This window comes from Rhizoctonia solani, chromosome 8, assembly GCF_016906535.1.
Source record: "Rhizoctonia solani chromosome 8, complete sequence".
Taxonomy (NCBI): domain Eukaryota; kingdom Fungi; phylum Basidiomycota; class Agaricomycetes; order Cantharellales; family Ceratobasidiaceae; genus Rhizoctonia; species Rhizoctonia solani.
Window position 1 is genome coordinate 1,594,926 of NC_057377.1, and position 21,174 is coordinate 1,616,099.

Below are 21,174 nucleotides of genomic sequence, written 5' to 3' on the forward strand. Positions count from 1 at the left end.
ACCCTGTCAACACAGAATGCCTCCGCGTACTCAATTCAAGTTTAGATTAATGCTTTAATTGATCACACATTACTTCTCTCAAATAACCCACTAGCTCCACCCTCCTTTCGTGATACGTATACACCCTCAATCGTCATTTGTTGTCCAGCCACAGCCTTGAGCATATCCCAAATAGTCAGCAACGCAACGTTAGCTCCCATTAGGGCTTCCATCTCCACGCCTGTTCTGGATGCTGTTCGAACGGTGGCAGAGACCGTGACCGAGTACACTAAAGGTCCTTCTGATTTAGGCGTGACGGATGGTTCGAGAATGACATCGACGTGGGTGATCGGCAGCGGATGGCAGAGCGGAATGAGGTCTGATGTGCGTTTGGTAGCCATGATTCCTGCTATTTGGGCGGTTGCTATTACATCTCCCTTGCCAGGTTTCCCCTTGGGTTTAATAGCGGAGCTATCTTCATTCCGCTCCTGCGCCGCTTGGGAAGTTGTAGCGGGATCATTTTTTGCAACCGTCGGGGAGGTTTGATGGGATGTGCCACTAGGGGTTTCCCCTATAATCAATCGATATGCATGTTCAGGAATGATAATTCTCCCCACGGCCGTCGCCGAACGCTGTGTGATATCTTTTTGGGACACATCAACCATCCGCGCTCGGCCGGTTTCCGGATCAATGTGTGTTAGATTAGAAGACGGTGTATGGTTCCAGCGAGCATGAGGGACCATAGAGTTGTCGAAGCGAGTGGGGAGCGGAAGTAAATTATAGGCCGGGAAGGAGCGGTGCCTCAAGTTGGAGGTTGGGGCCGGAGTTGATCCTACATGCAGTGTTGAATTGGAACCTCGGGATAAATACTGGGATATGTTTGTTTCCCATTCTTCAGATGAATTTTCGCTATTTAAATGGGGACCAATGCCTACACACAAACGATTAGTATCACGGTGAGACCGTAGGTGATGCAACGAACAGGTCTAACCACCAATCAAGATCATAGGTCGAGCCAACCGCTCGCCTATCTTTTCTCCGGCCTTCCGTACGGTGCTCTGGTCGTGATTTTCTTCGGGGTCACTGAAGGAGCTATTAGGCACGCCGTGTTTAGCAAATTTCCCTCCAACGGCTCCGCGAATTGCTGCCACTAGGTCTTTCTCGACAGTGGGTGACTGGCTCCGAAGCAAATCTCTTAACGGTGTCTCTTTCTGGTCGAAAAGACACGGCTATTCGAAAAGATCAGTCCGAGTGTCACTCAATCAGACCGGTCGCTCACCTTTAGGTTTCCATCCGCCGTAATCCTAAGTCGGTTACATCCAGCACAGAAGTCATCAGACATGCTCGATATAAAGCCAAAGGTCCCAGTGAAGCCTTGGATACGGTAGGTTCGCGCTGTATCCGTCGGCTCCCGGGGCAAAGAGATAATTCCGTTGGAATCGGACAAATTCGAGGGCGTGTTGTCGTCGAACCAACCCCCGCGGACTAGATCACGGGCACGTTGAAGGAGCTCCGAAGCCGTCACTACTGCATTTGCGTCCCATTGATTCCCAGCAAATGGCATAAACTCGATGAACCGTACGCTCAAGGGATTGAAGCGGGTAAGAGCCAGGAAACGCGCTATTTCTGAGTCGTTCGTATTACGAATGAGAACAGTGTTGAGTTTGACAGAGTGAAGCTGTGGACCAGAATAGTTTGGCATGGGATTTGGCGATGACTCGTGCAAGGCGAGTGCCGTATGAAGAGATTTGAGTACTTTGTCGTGCCCCCGGCGAAGGGTCATACGCTCAAACTTATTGGGGTCAAGAGTGTCAAGGCTATATTTAGTTTAGTTAGAATTGATTAATAATGTCATTTTAGGTTTGCTTACCTGAGATTAAGATGAGTCAGGCCGCTGTGGACTAGTTCGGGCAACTTTTTCCACAAAGCAATACCATTGCTGGTCATACCAATCTGCTTTACTCCTAGGCTTCTTAGCTCCTGTATTAATTCTGAGAGCCCACGACGCAGAGTAGGCTCTCCCCCAGTAATCCGTATTTTGTTGACTCCATGCTGAACGAAAATGCGGGCCAACCGAACAACCTCGTCGTTGGTAAGGATGTTCCCTGAAGGTGAGAGCGGAGCACCTTCCTCAGGCATACAATACCGGCCTAGAAAATTGGCGTCAGTGAGATACGAGAGTGAATCCGATCTTTTCTCACAGCGAAGATTGCATCTCTCCGTAAGAGATATCCGTAAATAGTCATGTTTTCGCCCAAATGAGTCGACCAGAGTCGGCACGGGGCCCCGCGCTAGGTCTCGGTCAACAGCCGCGATACGGGCCTATAATTTATCTTAGACATTGGGCCAGCGAGGTATTCCGGGCATATCTACCTGTATGGCAGCCCTCCTGGCCAACATGGGAATGGTGGATGGAGTGAGCCCACATGCAAGAGCGGATTGTCAAAGTCCGATCGCAAAGCGCCCGGCGTGTAGCAGTAACCTTGTTGATCAAATCCGGTGCTGAGCGAGGCTCGTCTGGGGGTTGGTCAAACCTCGGACTCTGGTTAAAGCTCACGGTGATACCACACCGACCAAGGGCGGTGGAAACACCATTCCAGAGCGCTCCAAAGATCAAACCGGCTCCCCATCACGGACTGCAGCACGTCTCGTGATACCTCTCATTTAATGCGTAGCGTTTATCACAAGTATACCAGTTGTATGCGTTCAAGATAGGATTTGGCACTCTCTAACTTGGATATATGAGACAAACAGATGGTATTATTTACCTGAGTTAAAAATCAATTCAATTATTGGTTTACTTCATCATTAGATTGCAATTGATGAGTAAAATGCTGATGATTATTTGGATATATCTTATCAACCCAGCCTGTTTGTGCTGCGAACAGGACATAGCTTCGATCGTGTATCGGGGAATTTACGAGATCATGCGATTGCTCGTATGAGCGAAGAGCAGCGGCCAGCAACAACGTCCATCTCGCAGTCAAGTAATTACCACGTTAAGCAACAAAGGCCAATTTATGAGGCTTTCACTTGATCAACCGATGCGTGGGAAAATGTGGGGACATGACGTTCCAAGGCCCGATGGAAAGCTCTGCAGAGACTCGCCGTTGAGTTAAGGGATCTCGTGCGAGCTTCCATCGCGATCTGGGCTCTGGGCTACGTAGGCTCGTATATATACTCCCACCCTACCACCGTCTCTCGCGACGAACCGTTTCGGACATTGCACAAGGTATCATTTCAATCAAATTCGACATGTTTGACAGAAATCATGGTCACTTACTGGAGTTGACAGCATGTCAGCACTCCAACACCATCTAACTCCTAGCGGAGTGGCCACCCCCGGTACCGTAGCCGCCCTTCGTGGTGAACTCCCATACTCCAGGCCGCCCACCCCTCAGTCCCATCCTAATGTCGTTGGATTCATTGGATTGGTATGAGGCGCATTCTGGTATAAGTACCAGTCACTGAACTTGAAGTTTAGGGAAATATGGGGTATTTGATGGCCCGCAACCTAGCCCGCGAGATTGAACATGCCCCGTTGTTGGTATACAACCGCTCGAGAGCTAAATGCGAGAAGCTTCAGAAGGTAGATGTTCCATATTTCGCTCACAGATCTTGGCTCACCTTGTACAACATTGATGTAGGAAGTCGGAGAATCTAAAGTGAAGATCGTCGATACTCCAGGGGAGCTTGCCAGTCTCGCGGATATTACTTTTACTTCTCTTGGCTCCGATGACGTTGTTCGTTCGATATACTACGACATCGCACAGACCCTCGAAGGGATAAAGAGCAGTGGGACAGCAGAAAAACCCAAGATCTTTGTCGACACGAGCACAGTATATCCCAAGCTTACTGTCGAGATTGATAGACTGCTCTCCAAGATCCCACATGTCCACTTCGTCTCAGGACCTGTCTTTGGACCCCCAGCTGGTGAGTTGACATGTTATATTGGTTTAATTTTTCATTCTTACCTCCTTCAGCGGCCGAGAAGGGACAACTTGTCTCTGCTTTGGCCGGTCACTACAGGAGTAAAAAAGAGGTTGCATACATTCTCGTTCCGGCGGTCTCCCGAAAGGTGGGTAGATGTCTATTTATAATATAAAGCGTCGATTTTGAAAGTAGTGGTTAGGTCATTGACCTTGGCGGTAATGTTGAGAAGGCGGCTTCTATGAAGTTGGTCGGCAACTCGTTTATTTTGGGAGGTGAGTGAGACCCTGTCCATGACGCCTGGTTTTAAGGTTAAAATTCCTGGCGACAAATAGCCATCGAGCTTATTGCAGAGACCCAGACTTTGGCCGATAAGGCAGGTGTCGGGGCCGAGCAGCTTGACGCCTTTATCGGTGGTACGAAGAATCATTGGTCTATCAATTTGTTGGAGAGCTGATTAGTAATTTGTACCTAGATATGTTCCCAATCCCATTGTGCGTCTCCAAACGTATATAATGCCTGCTCAATGAAGGCTAAACTCACTTTTTTAGGTTGACGAATTACAGCAAGAAAATGCTTCATGATAGCTTTGATGGAAATCAAGGTTTCCATCTTGAGGGCGGCCTTAAGGACGCCAGGTAAGTGAATTCATCTCGGTTTTCAACTCGTGTAGATCATCTGGGGACTCAACCTCGCGCCGTAGCCATATTCTCCAGCTCGCCCAAGATAGCAATTCTCCTATGCCGATAATCACGCTGGCAAGGGATCATCTTCTTACCGCCCGTGCGCAGGAGGCGAAACCTTACCCATCGCTCGATTGGAGTGCCCTGGTCAGTGGAAACAGGCTCGCCGCAGGGTTGGATGCATTTGATCACCGGAAGCATGTGAGCGATTGTTCTTCTTGGATTATTGAATCATTTATTGAACTTTTGTTCGTTGGTAGCAACACAAAGTCGAGAAGGAGGATGATTAGAGCAAGTAACCGTGTATGGATATCATTTTGTATTATAGTGTGGGAATTCGTGCCATCTGAATTAAGTACCACTGTGATTGTGACACGAGAGATATCGGAAATAAATGGAAGGGATAAATAATGTGGGAGAGAAAGACAAGGACATACAGGATGTAATTTACCGGCCCATAAAACTGACCAGAGCCAAAAGGCACAGCCCAATGACACAACCCAAAATGATTCCGTCTCGTCGGCGGCGTGAATGAATCATACCAATAAGCGAGTTTATGCCTGGCATCGAATCTGCAAAGATAATGCAATATAAGAATGCATGAAATAATAACCGGCCTGTATCACTCACTCAGCACCCCGCCCATACGTGCGTTGATACCTGCCAGTGATGAGCGCTGTCTCGAAAACTCGGCGCGCGTTTCGTATGCTTGTCTATATCCCTTGATATATAAGTTTGATCCTGGGGTTAAGTTCACTCTACTCACGCTAGTATATCATCCGTCATCCTGTGCGAGCTGTCAATTCTGCCACGCTCGGCTAGTAACGAATCAGTGGCTGACGATCGGGCGGCCTTGTAGGCACTAAAGAGCCAGTTGTGATGTGCACTTCCGTTCGGATAAGAAATAAACTTACTTGATATCGCTTCGAACATTTGACAAGAGGTTCGCTCTGTCTAGTGCACCCCTTACATTCACCTGTATCCAGCCAGTGTAAAATCACAACACATTATGTATCAGTTAATAGATAGCCGTACCTTGGTTCTCCCGAAATCTCTAACATAATCGTCCAACATCTCTCGGTGCATCTGTGCCGAGTGCCTCATGGATGTCGTCACCTCCACCTGGGATTCGGACATCAGGTCGGCCATTCCATCATTCGTCTCTCGTAGCTTGGACAAAGAGTTAACACTGATCCTCGGCTACTAGTGCGGTGAGGATTATATACCTTTTCCAACAATCCTTCAATCTCTTCTTCCATGTCTGACCACCGCGCCGCCGAGCCTTGTTCCAGGTCGCCACTCTGGCCCGAAGAGAGTGTGACGGCTAACCGCGAGTAGGCCGTCAGTTTGTCGTTGACTAAAGCCTCTAGAGTACGGCATTGTCGCCTGAGGGATTCGTAGGTAGACATGAGTGTACAATATAGTTAACTTATATAATGCGGCGGTTTGGTTTCTGGAGCTTGGGCGATCCGCCGTGATAGTTGTCGTGGACTGACGTGAAATCACGTGACTCATGTGTCACAATAATGGTCCAAATTGCGATACCAAAGCATTGTCCCACATTCGATACAAGCGAGCAGGCTCCGTCCCGTGCGTAATGAGTTGGATTCACTGATAAGTCAATATACAAGGGGTCATTTTCAGGTTTAAATCAGAGCAATTTTCAGGCAGATCATGCATGTAAGCTATGTAAACCATTAGGATGTCGTTTGATTTTTTGCCTCAGTAATCTTCTCCCCGGCTCACGACCTCCTTGACAGTTGGGCGTAACAAGATAGTGTGTTCCTATAAATTGGATTCAAGATAAGCCATCAATCACGACATTGGGTCGCGACAAGCATAGGCTTACAAACTGAGCGGTCATTGCACCTTTCACATCGCATAGGGGTGGGTAATCCTGGACAACTCCTTCTTGGACGAGACTTTTCAGCTATTCACATGTAAAAAAAAAACACTTAGTATCACCAAAACGTGACAGTTCAAATCAGAAGGCTTACAGCAAGAAGGTATTTGGACTCCCCATAACGGTCCAAGTACCGCCGACAGAATGGAAGCGTCCCAAAATGTTTGTCAATCGACTTCAAAAGAGATTTGGCGGACTCCAGTCTTTCGGTACACACAATCAGATATTTGAAACCATAGAAGATACCTGGGTGCCAAAACTCACCTTAGGGGGCCACGGGGGTTACGCATTTTGGCATAATGGGAACAGTCGCCCTAAATCCAGTTAGTCAAAGAGGGGGTAGCAATCCTGACCTTGGGGACTTACACTATCAATCACTCGGCCACGGCCGGTGCTTCCAAATGTTTCAATAGCGAAAAGCTCCCCCTCTTCCATCTTGGTCTGGTCCGCGGTCTTGACGATCGGAACGGACTTGCTTCCATGAATGCTGTACCTGTGAATACTGTGCCCAGATAGATTCTCGATGGATTTGACTAACATGGGACAATGGTTAAGGATAAAGCAGCCAGAAATATACTGAGCGCTTACCTTGGTAAGTATTAGTGCCAACTACCACTTCATACGACTCCATCACTTCTTGTATGGCCGCTCCTATATCACCAAGACGCACATCGATTCCTGCTTCCTTTACTCCAAGTTAGAAAACCAATCTAAATGAGCCAAGGTATGTGCAAACATACTCGAACTCCAGTGTTTGTAGCATCCTTGACTGCCTCCAGCAACGCATCGTATGTGGGCTCAAACGAGAGCGTAAATGCTGAATCGCAGATACGGCCGTTGACTTGTACGCCAATATCTACTTTGAGTACATCCTTCTGCTGGAGGACTTAATACGCCAAAGTCAGCAAGATTCCCAAAGATATACCAGTTCTCTTACCGCGCGTGTCGCCAGCATTGGGGGTATAGTGAGCCGCACACTCGTTCAGACTCAGACCAGTCGGGAAACCAATCCCTGCCACTCTCCAGTTCTCGGCCTCAATTCCGGCCTTGTCTCTTCCCTGAACTTCAACCAGGGCCCTGTGATTTTCAGGTTCACACGGAAGAATATCGTAGAGTGGAATGTGAGGCTTACCTTACACCTTCTTCGATATTATTGGCTATATCGGTCATGGTCTGTCCGGGCCGAATATGTTTACGAGCGTGAGCGCGGACTTGGCGGTGTACTTCAGCAGCACGACGGATGTCTTGGTAAGTAGTTTCTGGGTCTCCACAGGCAATCCGCTCAGCTTCCTTCTTCTCGGCAGAGGTCGTGCGGTAAGCATTGCTACAGTACCAAAGTCAGTAAAAATGAAAACGAGAACAAACAAGCACTTGCTCGTTTTTGTATTCCTGTATCTCCCCCTCGGGATATACGCCATTTGGAAAAAGAAATGATAACCCTACACGGGGTGGATCACTTTGAACTGCCGGGGCTGCAGTCTTTTTCTTCTTGGACTTTTTCTTCTTTTTCTTCTTTTTAGCGCCCTCCCCAGCAGCATTATCTCCTACTACTTCCTCTTCTTCTTCCTCTTCCTCTTCCTCTTTAAGTTCGACTTGATCGGGTGGTGGCTGTTGGATCATTGTGTGTCGTCGTCGAATTTGACCTCACAATGTAATTTTGCAAATTGATTACATAATAATGAGCCCTGGATGACTGTGATCTTTCCTTGATCGAAATAAATTAGATTTACCTGACTTCCTCCAGTCCCGTATGCGGAATTTATCTATTCTTTCATATAACCAGTTTACTCTCCCACAGGGGAACAGGGCTGCTTATGGGGTGGCACTGGACATAGACACTAACTTGACATATGTCGCTACTCAGAGAAATCTCGCTGGTGGAGGGACTGATATAGAAATTTGGCAACTGCCGACGGATGATGAGGTCAGTCACTCGCTTACTGCTTAGTTTGCTTCAAACTGTCGCTTTTCTCTATTATTCCCAGAGCATTCCATTGGCTACCATAACGCCAGACTCTGTGCCCAAATTCGAAGCACCTCATCAAGTAGTCTCTTTCACGTTTCTCGCAGAATCACGGCAATTAGTCGTAATCCTCGCCGGTGGTGACATTGCTGTATTAGCACTGGATGACGCTTCTGAAGCCTCAGAGGTGGGATCGTTGATAAGGCAGTCGTTCAAAATAATTTTAACCTCGGAAGCGTAGTTTGATATAATTGGATCAGTTGAACCCGGGATCAAGGCAGCATCATGGAGTCCCGACGAGTCTCAGCTTGTTCTAGTCAATGGTACGCTCATAACTTCATACTCTGCACATAGGGATCCCCATAATCTGTAATCACAGGCAACGACGAGTTACTTGTCATGTCCAAGGATTTCGATGTCCAATTCGAGGGTCCACTCCGGCCTTCCGATTTAGGCCAAGGTTTGTACTTAGGTTTAGCCGTGCGACTCATGGTCGAATCATTTTCATTTTTGTGCCAGAGAAACACACCACGCTAGGTTGGGGCTCAAAACAGACCCAGTTCCATGGCTCACTGGGAAAGGCTGCTGCTGTAACCGAACCTTCCATTACCGGTCAAGGCGGAACTGACAAGCCAAGTCCGGACGACGATAACAGTCCGCGTATATCATGGCGTGGCGACGGCGCTTTCTTTGTTGTTTCATCTCTGGATCCTCGTGGTGCCCATTCTTCTGTGCGCCGGCTCCGATTTTACTCTTCCAGTCCCACTGTTCACTTATCCACGTCCGAATACACCCCTGGATTAGAAGGTGTCCTTGCGTGGCGCCCTTCTGGGGGCCTTATCGCTAGTACTCAGAGATTCGGTTATGAGGGAGGAGGCGTTGGGCGTCAAGGCCGACATGACGTTGTATTTTTCGAACGATGTGGGCTACGCCGGGGCGAATTCGGTATTCGCGGCTGCGTTGCAACGGACAACGCCGAAGCCAATAAATCGGCTGGCCTGTGGAGCTACAAGGTGAAAGAGTTACTATGGAATGCTGATTCTTCGATCCTTGCCTTGTGGGTTGAGCATGCGAATGGAGATTCTGGTAAGCGAATGGTCTACGCCACAAGGGAAACATTTCCATAATAGAAATGAATCACAGTGCAGTTGTGGACAACGGGGAACTACCATTGGTATCTGAAGCAAGAGATTATACCACATGGTACTTCTTCGCGATATACATCCGTTATGTGGCACCCAGAGGATGCTCTGCGACTCATCTGTACCACAAGTCGTGCGTAGCATATACTAAGTAAGAACTAGCTCGCCTATCTAACACTGACAATTCTTTAGTCTCCGTTGAAGATCGCGCCATTTTATGGGAAACCTGTGCATCCAGCTCAGTATCGGCGGACTCTTCCGGCTGTGTGGCGGTAGTAGACGGCAGTGAGCACCTTATACCAGATCCAGGAGGTCACTGAATACTTAATTTCTATTCCCGCGCGCGAAACCACCAGGTTCTATTCTCATTACCCCTTTCAAGTTACAGAACGTTCCACCACCCATGTCTTCTTTCAAGATTGATATCAACTCGATCGCCACTCCTTCTCACCTTGCCTTTTCAGCTGATTCTCGCTCCCTTGCTATGGTTCGAGCTGATAATTCCGCTCAAATATGGGATCTAGCCATTCGAACAGGTACAAAAGGGAAAATAGCCCAACCCAAACTAACCTGGGAAGGCGTATTGATCAATGGAGACAGCCGAACCAACGATCTCGTCTGTCCGCGTCAAATTACACTATCGGAAAGCTCCGTCATAGTGCTGGGATCCAGTAGAGACGGATTCCATGACATCGTGAATATCACATCCATCGGAGACTCCGAGTCAGCGACCCTCCAAGTCCCTCGTTTTGGTCGTCTGATTGGAGATTCATATTACCAAGACGGCGCTGGGCAGATTTACAATATCAAGAACCGAGAGTTAGTCAAGTTGGGTGGATTCCCCCGATTCTGTGCTTACGGAGAAACCATTGCAACGCTTCATGGGGTACTATTGGTCGGTCTAGACTCCTCTGGCAAGTTGGTTACATGCGCCTTGGACCCAATCACCGGACCTCAAGTTAATGAAATCTCGCATTCCGTAAACTCATTTGCACTCGCAAGTGGATTCCTAATGTTTACAACTACTGCACACGAGATCAAGTTTGTTCCGACCGATTCGCTATTCTCTGGGTTGGGAGAGCCCGAGAGGTCACTATGGGAGGTACGCCGAGTAGAGCGTGGCTCACGCATTGTGGTTCCAGTCCCACCGACAGCTAGTGTGGTCCTTCAACTTCCTCGAGGGAATTTGGAAACGATAAACCCACGACCTTTGGTATTAGCAAGTGTCCGGGCTGATGTAGAAAGGTGCAGCTCTGTCCTAATTGCTTTGCTAGGCTCCGTTTAACTAATATGGACGACAGGGGAGATTTTAGAAGGGCTTTCCTTACTTGTAGAAAACACAGGATTGACCTACACGTTCTGGTGGACTATGCTCCAACCGTATTTACAAGCGATCCCGCCCAGTTCGTCGACCAAGTTCCAGAGGTTGACTACCTTAATCTATTCCTAACTGGGCTTGGGTACGTCACCCGTTCCTTTGGTTTGATCATGCGTACTAACACCTACACATAGGCAGTCGAAGCGACATCCCCAAGAGATTACCAGCATATGCGACAAGCTTCGTGCTGAATTTGAACAGAGAGGGCTCGCACGATACATACAGTCCATTCTTACTGCCCACGTAGTGAAGACTCCCCCAGATGTTGAAAGTGCTCTAAAGGTGTTACATACTCTTCGAGGTAAGAAGCTTTGAGCAGACATCCTCCAAAGTGCAAATATTCACAAGATCTATCTGTTCAATTAGAATCGGAGCCAAGCACAGTTGAAGACGCAGTCAAGTACATTATATTCTTGGTGGATAGCGATCAGTTATTTAATACTGCATTGGGAATGTACGATTTTTCTCTTGTATTGATGATTGCCCAGCAATCACAAAAGGTAGGTGTCGAGATGAGAGCTGGGGGCTGCTGTTTGATTATTGTGGCTTAGGACCCTCGAGAATATCTACCTTTCCTACGAGAGCTTCGATCGTTCGAAATGTTCTATCAGAGATTCCGCATCAATGATTACCTTGGGAGGCGCGAACTTGCATTGGCTAACTTAAAGCTAGCCGGTAAGCCCTGATCCGTTCTTTTCTACCACTCAGATATTTGACCAAGTGCAGGTTCACCAAGATTCGAAGAAGCAAAAAAATATATCGAAAAGCACCAGCTATACTCCAAGTCAATCGAACTTTGGAAAGACGAGGTGGCTGAATATGCGGTATGCTTTATTTGATTGTGCTCTGTTTGTGCATGTTCTTATTTCCATCTCCTGGCTACGGCATACAGATAATATTGGTTCTTTATGGGGAATGGCTAATGGAGCGAAGAGAATTTAGTAAGGCGGGCCAAGGTCAGCCGATCTCAGTTGTCAGCGCATACTTCGTCTTATAGGGCTTTATAGCGTTTTCGTTGGCAAAGGATTCCAAACGAGCCATGTTCGCGTACGAGAAAGCCCGCATGTGGAAAGAGCTCTTTTCACTGGCGCTAGATACTGGGGTAGGAGGCCAAGATTTGATTGATATGGGCCATCGAGTAGCAGGTTTGGCCTCTTTGTTGTTTTCTGAGTTCCTTGAAGATTGATGACTTGCCCCTTAGAGAGTTTGGTCTCACACTCCCGATATTCTGAAGCTGCTAGAGTGTACCTGGATTATAGCCAAGATGTTCCCAGCGCTGTATCAGCACTTACCCGCGGAAACGATCTCTCCGAAGCATTCAGGGTGGTGAGTTATATCAAGACGGGCTTGCACAAAGTTAAATTTATCGTTTGATTTCCAGATATCAATAAATAAAGCGCAGCATCTAGCGGAAGAAATAATTAGCCCTGAGGCATTAGATTTGTGTACCCAACTCCGCGAAGATGTTCAAGAGATGGCTGAGCAGCTAACTCGCCAAGGTCAGCGTTTGGTCGAACTAAAAGAGAAGAAAGCACTTGATCCAGGTAGGCCGTATTCTCTCACCAATTGAAAACTGTCTTACCTGATTACAGATAGTTATTACGGACGAGAGGAGCCTAATCTACACAATGTGGACGCTCTGACTGATGCGTCCGGTATTTCTCAATTTACCAAGTATACCAAGGCATTAACCAGTACCACTACCAAGTAAGCTGATTGGTCATCTCAAAGTCACTTGTGACGTATGACACAATTACAGGCGGTCGCAAAAGTCCTCAAAGAAAGCGGCAAGGAAGGCTGGTCGGAAAGGCACAGCTAATGAAGAAGAATATATTCTCGCCTCGTTGGTCAAGTTAAATCAAAGGCTTGAGCACATAGAAAGTACGTTAGGGTTTATATATAAATACCACATCTACTCTGTACTTACCACGACGGATCTACCAGAGGAGGCATCTCAGCTGATTCCAAATATGACAAAAATTTCGGATGAGCATCGAACTTTGGGGAGGAAGCTTCGTGAAGATATCACACGATTTGAAGAACAGCTGAGCACTATAATTGAGCGAGAGTGGCCCAGTGATCTGGAAGGGATGGGAACCGTGGAGTCGGCATCAACAACCATCCCGGCTTTCAAACCCCCTAAACCAGCCACACCAAAAGAACTATGGAAAACTATTTTGACTGAAGTCTGATTTTATTCTACTGGATTGTCAATCTTATGTGTTATAAAATAAATAGAATTTAAGGCTGGCGTTTTTATAACGCATATATATAAGCCGTATTCTTGCTTGCACTCAGATACACGTGTGGCGTCAGGCTACAGTTAAGGATTTGCGGATAGCGCTTTAATAAATAACGTGAGTTGTCGCTTTTATCGTTGGATATGCATAGCTCGATGCTCCTTTAGAAACATACGATAGTTCAAGTCACAAAATTGCGAACACAAATTAATTAGATAAACTCACTTGGCGCTTGTTCTCAAACACTGTCAACTTGATAAATCTTGCATCGCAAGCTTTCTGAATTGCAATCCTTGAACTAGAGTCCCAGCGGGCTGGGGTTGCCCAAGTGTTACGAGGATTGAAACAAATTTCGATTGTCTTCAATTTAGGGAAGGCGCCCTTTGATAGAGTATTCAATAGTGGACTGGGCTCAACAGCCGGGGTAACGGTGATCGACAAGTGCTCAAATAGATGAGCTTCTAGGGTATTTAAGGTCCGGAACGTAGAATTACGTGTGCTCTGTAGAGCTAAATTGACCAAGCATGGAAGGTCAGGTAATGGTTGACTTTGGGCGCCAACCTGCTGGTTAATAGCCACATCGTGTAGAACAAATGACTGGAGGCTGGAAGAAAAATTTCGCAGGAATGTGCTTATCTGCTCGACTGGAAGGGGCTGTAGAATTTGATCCATTGTTTGATTGAATATTGTGATTGTTTCGAGCGGACATACCCAGGGTAATGACTCGATGCTGTGGGCATGAAATGACGCTGCGGCAAAGGTCGCACGGGCAAGCGCTGGTAACTGACAAATACTGTCAAACGGCTGGTTCAGAGACGGATAGCCGTCAATCTCGTCACCAAAACAGATTGAACGTAGCGAATTTGCGGAAGGTATGAAGACTGCCCGAGCCAGCCGTGGGCAAAAAGCTGTCGCAATACCGTGAAAGGACATTGATTGGAAGTCGCGACCTTCAAAGGCTTGAACTGTTGCTCCAAAACGATTGACGCAAGAGCATTCGCTTAATCCAGGAGGAACAACACATAGTAACATAGTAAGCTTGATTGTCGAAAGGTTGGTGAGGTTAGCAATCAATTGAGCAACTAAATCATCCCTGGCATTCTCCCATGGACTAGAGGAACCTCTTTGCTCAAGCTGGATGTAAGATGTAAGTGAGTATCCGCTGGTAGGTGCTGAAATTATTTTGACTAACCTCCATAGATTCCCTCTCCTGCTCGGGGAGATGATTAGAATGGATCCAGCATAAAGAAATATCAATAGACCTGACGAAGTGGCCATATCGAGGAAGAATGCGATTAAGCCAATTTTCAGTCGCGAAGTTTCCACGTCCCCCAATTCCACAGTGGTAGTAGAGGTCTTTGGAATCGTCGAGATTTAAAAGTATTCCATCCGTGAGCTATGCTGATTAAAACATCAATACTGAGAACTCACAGGGAAGAGAAGCAAGACGCCAAGATTTGGACGACATGCTTAATGATACAAGGTCTCGCATGTTCTCATGGTCGCTCGTCTCTACGCTGTTATTATACAATTCTCTAGCAATATAGAGTTTAAGTTCATCGGGAAGTTCAATCGCAACAGGAGCAGATCGACCAAGTGACATAGAACTTGCAACATTCATGGCGAGAAACTATCTGAGAAGGTGAGCTGGATGAACTATTAGTACCAGTGATGTTGGGGGGTTTAAATCCCTCCCTCCCAAGGAGTTTGCCTAAACACCATCGGAAACCTCCGAATGGGAGGCTTTAATATTGGACACGGCACGCATTTACCCATAATTAGCATGTTACCCCTCGATCTAGTTCCGACTACCAGCGGAAAGATGAGTAAAACGATTGACGATAAACCGGCATGAGCCCTTATTGGCCACGATAAAAGTCCCTCATGCTTGGTGTATTCGCATGCATGAGTTCCTGGTATATCAGGACCAAATAGAATCCCATAGTGGATCTTCGATTATGGGTGGAAGTAGAATAGTCTCAGCCTTAATCATCATTGACTGCAGCTCTAATAAGACCTTAATTTAACCATGGCTCTGGATGTACTAACGCTAGAAAGCGCAGTCTACGTATATTTAATCATACCTAGCCATTACAGATTTAGTACCACGGTTTATTCGGTCAAAAGCACTCTGCGCCGGCCCCGAGCAAAAAGATGCATGCTATCTCGAAACTATAAGACGTGGTTCTAGCTTTTGGGATCAGGGGTACATAACAAATAACAGAGGCAATAAAGCAGCTCCTGTGGATATAGGTCATTGGTAACCTGGACTGTGGGTAGAATTTTAATCATTTGCAACGATGTCGATTATTCAAGCCGTTCAAATCTTGAGTTTTCGGTACCACTATAGCCGGGAAGAAACGTGTTGAGGACGAGTCACCGTCACCATCGGTGATCCCGTGTCACTTATGTCATACTTTGAATTGCATAAGATAGACACATACAATAAGCCGCTCGTCATCAGCCTGACGATGTGTTGCACAGGGCCCATTCGAATTGTCCCCTCAAGTCACAACAACATGTATGGACACCAAGGCATGTACATCTCGCCACGTCCTCGTCTAGGTTACCCCGTGGCACTTTTTTTGATCGGCTGAAAGATATGCCCTTCAGTTTACCTCTAATTTTGTACTGTTCTCCCAAACTAGCGCTCTAGATCTGTATCGATGATTTCACCTTTTTACGGACATAATTTCCTGTTTAGCGCCTACGCACCTATCTTATATATGCCTACCGCAGCTGCCGCGGAGATCAAACAACCAAATGACTCATCGAAACGATTTATTGCCCCCGAGTGGCACAAAAGGGACGGAGATCGACCATTTTTAATATCCAGAACTTTTGATCTCATCTTCTGAGTTCAATAGGATGTCATCTATTATTACATGTATAGTAGCTACCACTATATAAGCTTAATGTGATTTGTAAGCATAACAGTACTAGGCACAAATTTACAAAGTGAAGTGAATGGAGAAATGGCAGTTGGCCCTAATTTCTACATTTAATGAAACTCGCTAGACCTGCCAAAAGCAGGGCGGCCATCAGAACGTAATATCCCAAACTTGATTCTGAGAGTAAGTAGTTGTTTCCTACCACCTTCGCAAACCTGATCCAGAGTAGGATTTCGAGTAGCCAGCACAAACCCGGAGAAAGACGTATCGCTCGAGTGTCCATTATCTCGGAGTGCATAGATTCCAACCCCAAGTGTTGCGATCGCAACACATATTACGATAACATACGCATTTATAAGAACGCTTTGATCGTACAAGTAAACGTTGACTCGATCTACGGCAAAACACGTGGTTTCGGTCTGAAATAGCTCGAGACTGATAATACTGATGACAACGTTTTGCATAAGCCGTTCTACGTTATCCGAGATATTCACAAAAATAAACGGGGCTTGCTCGGATGGGTTTATAAAAGAGGCAAGAGCGGCGTTAGATGAGGGGGATAAAAGGTTTCCGTTTTGATCTTGGGACAAGTTTCCAGTAAAAACATCAAACGTGGCGTCAATCAACGCTGCTGCACCGGTGAGTAGGGGATTATCGTTGACCAAACTCATAGAACCCCCAGGCTGACCAGCCGGCGAAATCATTGTTAAGTTTGACAAAGAAACCACCTGTTTGGTTGCATTGCTATACACTGTTATCCCATAGTTGGATATATACGGGACGCAATTCAACGTTGTAGGGGGACGAGTTCTAGGGCTAGATGTATAGAGGACCTGCAGTATAGGAACATTCTGGCCAGAATTGCCATCCCGGACGTCATAACGCGTACCTCGCCAAAATGTATCACGTTGGGGATTTGGGTCCACTTGTGCTGTACTATTTTGTTCGGAACACTCCAGTGCAGGGGCTATCAGAGATAGCGGGTATGTGATATTGATATTAGCTGTCGATCCAGGGTAGTGTACAGAGCGAGTAAAAGAACCGGATAGAAGTGATTGAAACACCAATCGTCGCAAGGACGGGGAAGGGCCTCTATATCGCCCCCCAGGAGATGGGTACCTAATTAAGCCTCTGTCGGTGACATTCCCAAGGTCAAGGGTTGGAACTAAACAAATTGAGGAAGAAGACCTGTCAACAGGTTTGATACGCAAAGTAGCTGGAGTAAAGACAGTGGCGATCGGTAGAAGCCATGCTACGATAGCGAGAAGTAGAGCGAGTCTTGCTGAGCGGTAGAGGTCTGCTTGAAACAAACTTCTTGGGTCTCCTCCAAAAGCTCCGAATAAAGAATCAAGTGCCTTGACTGAGAAGGTACTACCTCTCACAGATTTCCATACTTGCTGGGTAAATGCCATTCCCATCGAGGCCAATAGAGCTGTTTTGAGGCCCATAGCTAGCGCTGTCCCAATCCTAATAGCCCAAGCTTGATCGAACGAGGTTGTTAACCTTCCGTCCAGATAAGAATTGAACGCGTGGTGGGCTACCCCACAACCAACCCCTATAATTAACAGGCATGACATTAAAATAGTGGTCCATAGGTCTAATCTACCCGGATCCAAAAATGAGTCGTCAAGATTATCTTCCAGATCAAAGGCATGGACCTCGTGGAGTATGTCAAAATTCACCTGCTTGGTGGGGCGAATATGAGCCACGACATTGCTGCGGGTGCCCTCGTGGACACCCAGTTGCAAGGAGGACCGAGTTTGGTGGTGTCCAAGGAGGTGGGTTTCATCTTCAGATAAATTTACCAGTACGTTTTAAGTTTTACTTATTAGTGAGCGAAAATACGTTGACACTTACCCTCACTCATTTTCCGGCTTCAATAAAAGATATGAAAAGTCAGAAGGTCAGCCGGGGATGTAGAAATCGTGTTGTAAAATCAAGACTTTGGTCCAGAGTTAGGGCTTAGGAAATACCCGTGGAATGCCCTCGCCAAGTCGTAATAGAAACGTTAAAGCGAATAAGCACAGCCCGCCCACCCAAACCTGGGAGGTCGTGGTACACAAGTCAAATCTCTTCTTGGATCAAAAAAGAAAGTACATGTCAGGGAAGGCTCTACAATACGAGCATACTGTGCTTTGGTAAGAGTAGTATACAGCGCCAAGCTTACTCAAGCTGCGCAGCCTTGTGATCACGTGTGGCATTTTTTAATACACCTCCATATATAAACAATGCGGGAGCTGCATGCGAACTGGGCAAACCGCTCATAAAACACCGAACCGTAAACCGCTACAACGAAACACAAGAGCTACAGAACCAGAAGCGGAGACAAAACAAAACACAAGGAAGTAGCGCGGTCAGAGGACAAGAAAAAGTCGGCGTATTCACATGTGGCATTGTCCGAGCAAACTTTGGGCTCAACCAGATCATAATTGACATGTGTCATCTTTTAAATAGGGGAGCCAGACTATGGGTCTTTAGCAATAAATTTTGAGTGACATTGCTCGACACTCCAGGTCTAATTCGCCGGGCTGAACACGGCTTAGTGCTTGGGATTAATAATAGAGTTTGCATAAATCCTATATCAAACGAGTACTTCCAAATAAATGATTCTATGCTCGTATACATACATTCTGAAACGATCTTATAATTAAGCACAATTTTGTATTAGCGTATTCAGAAGTATAATAACGTTAACATACAAAACTAGCCTGGCAATAACTTTTTTAATGATTTAATGTAGAAAGAGTCGAGCTCCGACAGAATAATTGAGTTGTGAATATGGCTCGCATTCATCAAACCGAAGCACGAATACGGGGTGGCTCCAGGCAAGGGCTCGTTCTTTTGTCTTATACACAAAGACAACCTGAGGATCCTGATCACTCGATCAGGAAGCATATACATGTCGGCGTTTGATCCATCGGTGTTGTGGTTAAATCCGAAGGCACTTCCAGCCGTGATAAGTGGCACTGGTGTCAGGATGACAAGGGCTAGGCCAAGGAGGAGTGGGCTGTTTATGGATGAGGCTTTGCAGCGAGCATTATCTAGACGCGAATCGTCGAACACACCTTCATCAAGTCTAATACCTCTCTCCTATCATGTCATGCCCATTGCTTCCTCTGGAGTGCTGTTTAGAGATATTCTCCTATGTGTCAGACCCGGCCACTTTTATCTCGCTTATTCTGGCTAGCCAACAATTGTAAGGTTTCTTCCGTCTGTTCCGAAATTCGCCTTACTTACGGGGCTTGGTACCATGTGTTCACGATGCGGGATGAAAATTAGCCGGGAGTTAGCTACACCATTATTATATCAGAACGTCTCACTTTTTACTGAAAGTGCAGTGCGTCAGTACTGCAGATCCATTGAAAACAACCCCAAGCTTGCATTACTAGTTCAATCTTTTAGTATTGCATCCTCGGCTACTCCTCAAGATGTCTCATCCCAGCTTACTTTTCTGCATGAGATTCACAGCGCTCTCAAACGCATGTCTTCCTTGACCGAGCTATCTATTTTTTTGGACGAGAAACCCCCGTACCAGCAGCGCCACTGGTATGTTCAATATTATTACCATCCGAACAACTTATCGTCTAACTTGAAAACGTATTTTTTTTTAATTTCGATCGATATGCGCCACCCCCACAAACCGCAGGATCTTCGAAGGTACAGCTTTTCGACTACGTTGCCTCAAGTTAGGAATGGACTACGATTCAGGCCTTATAGACTTCCTTACACATCAACCGTCTATTGAATCACTTACACTCCTTGGTGCTATTCCAAACCACCTCACTTCAATGCGTTTGGATCTCCCTGAGACCGCATTACCTAACTTGAGGCATTTCCATGGACATTACACCCAAGTACTGGCATTCGTTCCTCGGCGTCCTGTACAAAGCGTTTACATCACTCTAGTCGACGATACGGGTGAATTTGAAGACTCGGATGTTTTTACATGCCTCAAGGATACAGTCGAGACAATAGCACAGAACGCAGGGCCATTAGAAGAAATTACGTTCGAAGATGAGGATACGGATTATGGGTTATTGGAAGTGGTGTTATGTAATTTGCCACACTTGAAAGCTGTTACATTGTGTGTTTCGCAATACGGACAAAGTTGGGTAAGTAAAATATTCCAGGAGCGTGTCTTCCTACTGAAAATCTTGATGGGAATACAGCTACGGTACTCCAATCCTCAATGGTTTGGCTTCGTAAGGAGTAAATCGCCGGGCCAACTAGCTCAGTTACAAAGCTTAAACATTACACATGATATATATGCCTCACCTTTAGATCGCCCACCAGTGATCACCCTTGATTTCAACCCCATATTTGTCCTGAGGACTACGTTTCACGATTCTCTCTATGCACCGTTCCTACGTTCGGAGGCTTGAATTCGACCCTCAACTAATTATCAACAGAACATGTGGATTAGCACACTCCCTATTTGGACAGAGCAAAATGCCGCCAATGCCCTAATCACGCAACGAATCTCGATTGCTTTTACATTCATGCCATATCAACCTATCTTTGGCCTATATATTCCATCTTATTTATGTATGATTCTGTATGGTTGGTTGGTAGGAGCGTATATATGATGACTTTCAAGTTCGTGATTAACTCAGGGTTCGCGAGCGTTGTCTCCCTGTCATTCTTCGAGTGCTCACACTCTCATCAAATGATATAGGATATTAATCTGCGTCCACGGCATACCAGCACCCTCAATTCCACTAAAAAGGCTAAACGGACCGAAGAATAAGGTCCCAATACACGGTTCGCCCTTGTGACCGGTGTGCTGAGTCCATTGGACAGCTGATAGAATTCACTTGTACCTGAAGGTTTCTCTTACAAACTTACAGGCCTGTAGTAGATCAGTTTCGCGACTGAGCCTTCCGGTGATGGGTGGGAGATCGTTCTTGATACGGAAAGGATTAAGAGTTTAGATAGTAACAACTTTCTAAGAGCTCGAATATCTTAAGGATACGCATGTTTAAGCATGGGTGGGCCTGGCCAGCCAGTTGCTCAACGTCCAAGAGTTTCGAATGCACTGTACGTGCTTTAGATTGCTTTAATAGGA

The 21,174-nt window shown here is 46.4% G+C and overlaps 8 protein-coding genes across 8 annotated transcripts; 3 read left to right on the forward strand and 5 right to left on the reverse strand.

The window, feature by feature from the left end:
• Positions 1–62: 62 nt before the first annotated feature.
• RhiXN_09947 (molybdenum cofactor biosynthesis protein) lies at positions 63–2,379 on the reverse strand (the record flags this gene model as incomplete). Its single annotated transcript, XM_043329763.1, has 6 exons — positions 63–910; positions 971–1,208; positions 1,259–1,796; positions 1,850–2,129; positions 2,181–2,301; positions 2,353–2,379. 6 exons carry the CDS (start codon positions 2,377–2,379, stop codon positions 63–65), a joined length of 2,052 nt encoding a protein of 683 aa, XP_043182597.1.
• An 896-nt stretch (positions 2,380–3,275) lies between these two features.
• On the forward strand, positions 3,276–4,882 carry RhiXN_09948 (NAD binding domain of 6-phosphogluconate dehydrogenase; the record flags this gene model as incomplete). The annotated part of the gene is made up of 10 exons (XM_043329764.1): positions 3,276–3,413; positions 3,464–3,568; positions 3,627–3,912; positions 3,963–4,057; positions 4,112–4,184; positions 4,245–4,325; positions 4,385–4,403; positions 4,461–4,547; positions 4,613–4,793; positions 4,853–4,882. The coding sequence occupies 10 exons, from the start codon at positions 3,276–3,278 to the stop codon at positions 4,880–4,882; spliced, it is 1,095 nt and encodes a 364-aa protein (XP_043182598.1).
• A 157-nt stretch (positions 4,883–5,039) lies between these two features.
• On the reverse strand, positions 5,040–6,001 carry RhiXN_09949 (uncharacterized protein; the record flags this gene model as incomplete). The annotated part of the gene is made up of 6 exons (XM_043329765.1): positions 5,040–5,164; positions 5,223–5,305; positions 5,359–5,454; positions 5,507–5,568; positions 5,628–5,762; positions 5,819–6,001. The coding sequence occupies 6 exons, from the start codon at positions 5,999–6,001 to the stop codon at positions 5,040–5,042; spliced, it is 684 nt and encodes a 227-aa protein (XP_043182599.1).
• A 313-nt stretch (positions 6,002–6,314) lies between these two features.
• RhiXN_09950 (Metallopeptidase family M24) lies at positions 6,315–8,115 on the reverse strand (the record flags this gene model as incomplete). The annotated part of the gene is made up of 10 exons (XM_043329766.1): positions 6,315–6,377; positions 6,442–6,522; positions 6,590–6,698; positions 6,760–6,809; positions 6,862–7,028; positions 7,084–7,180; positions 7,236–7,381; positions 7,433–7,572; positions 7,628–7,819; positions 7,934–8,115. The coding sequence occupies 10 exons, from the start codon at positions 8,113–8,115 to the stop codon at positions 6,315–6,317; spliced, it is 1,227 nt and encodes a 408-aa protein (XP_043182600.1).
• A 130-nt stretch (positions 8,116–8,245) lies between these two features.
• RhiXN_09951 (Pol II transcription elongation factor) lies at positions 8,246–13,170 on the forward strand (the record flags this gene model as incomplete). The annotated part of the gene is made up of 20 exons (XM_043329767.1): positions 8,246–8,419; positions 8,481–8,645; positions 8,700–8,781; positions 8,838–8,918; positions 8,978–9,544; positions 9,602–9,733; positions 9,793–9,885; positions 9,957–10,845; positions 10,902–11,060; positions 11,113–11,279; positions 11,345–11,478; positions 11,530–11,653; positions 11,705–11,802; positions 11,871–11,934; positions 11,986–12,123; positions 12,180–12,304; positions 12,360–12,522; positions 12,571–12,685; positions 12,738–12,859; positions 12,923–13,170. 20 exons carry the CDS (start codon positions 8,246–8,248, stop codon positions 13,168–13,170), a joined length of 3,840 nt encoding a protein of 1,279 aa, XP_043182601.1.
• A 255-nt stretch (positions 13,171–13,425) lies between these two features.
• Positions 13,426–14,839, reverse strand: RhiXN_09952 (uncharacterized protein; the record flags this gene model as incomplete). Its single annotated transcript, XM_043329768.1, has 4 exons — positions 13,426–14,352; positions 14,411–14,428; positions 14,486–14,574; positions 14,650–14,839. 4 exons carry the CDS (start codon positions 14,837–14,839, stop codon positions 13,426–13,428), a joined length of 1,224 nt encoding a protein of 407 aa, XP_043182602.1.
• Positions 14,840–16,219: 1,380 nt separating this feature from the next.
• Positions 16,220–17,557, reverse strand: RhiXN_09953 (uncharacterized protein; the record flags this gene model as incomplete). Its single annotated transcript, XM_043329769.1, has 1 exon — positions 16,220–17,557. The coding sequence occupies one exon, from the start codon at positions 17,555–17,557 to the stop codon at positions 16,220–16,222; it is 1,338 nt and encodes a 445-aa protein (XP_043182603.1).
• A 2,244-nt stretch (positions 17,558–19,801) lies between these two features.
• Positions 19,802–20,491, forward strand: RhiXN_09954 (uncharacterized protein; the record flags this gene model as incomplete). Its single annotated transcript, XM_043329770.1, has 2 exons — positions 19,802–20,221; positions 20,279–20,491. The coding sequence occupies 2 exons, from the start codon at positions 19,802–19,804 to the stop codon at positions 20,489–20,491; spliced, it is 633 nt and encodes a 210-aa protein (XP_043182604.1).
• Positions 20,492–21,174: the final 683 nt, after the last annotated feature.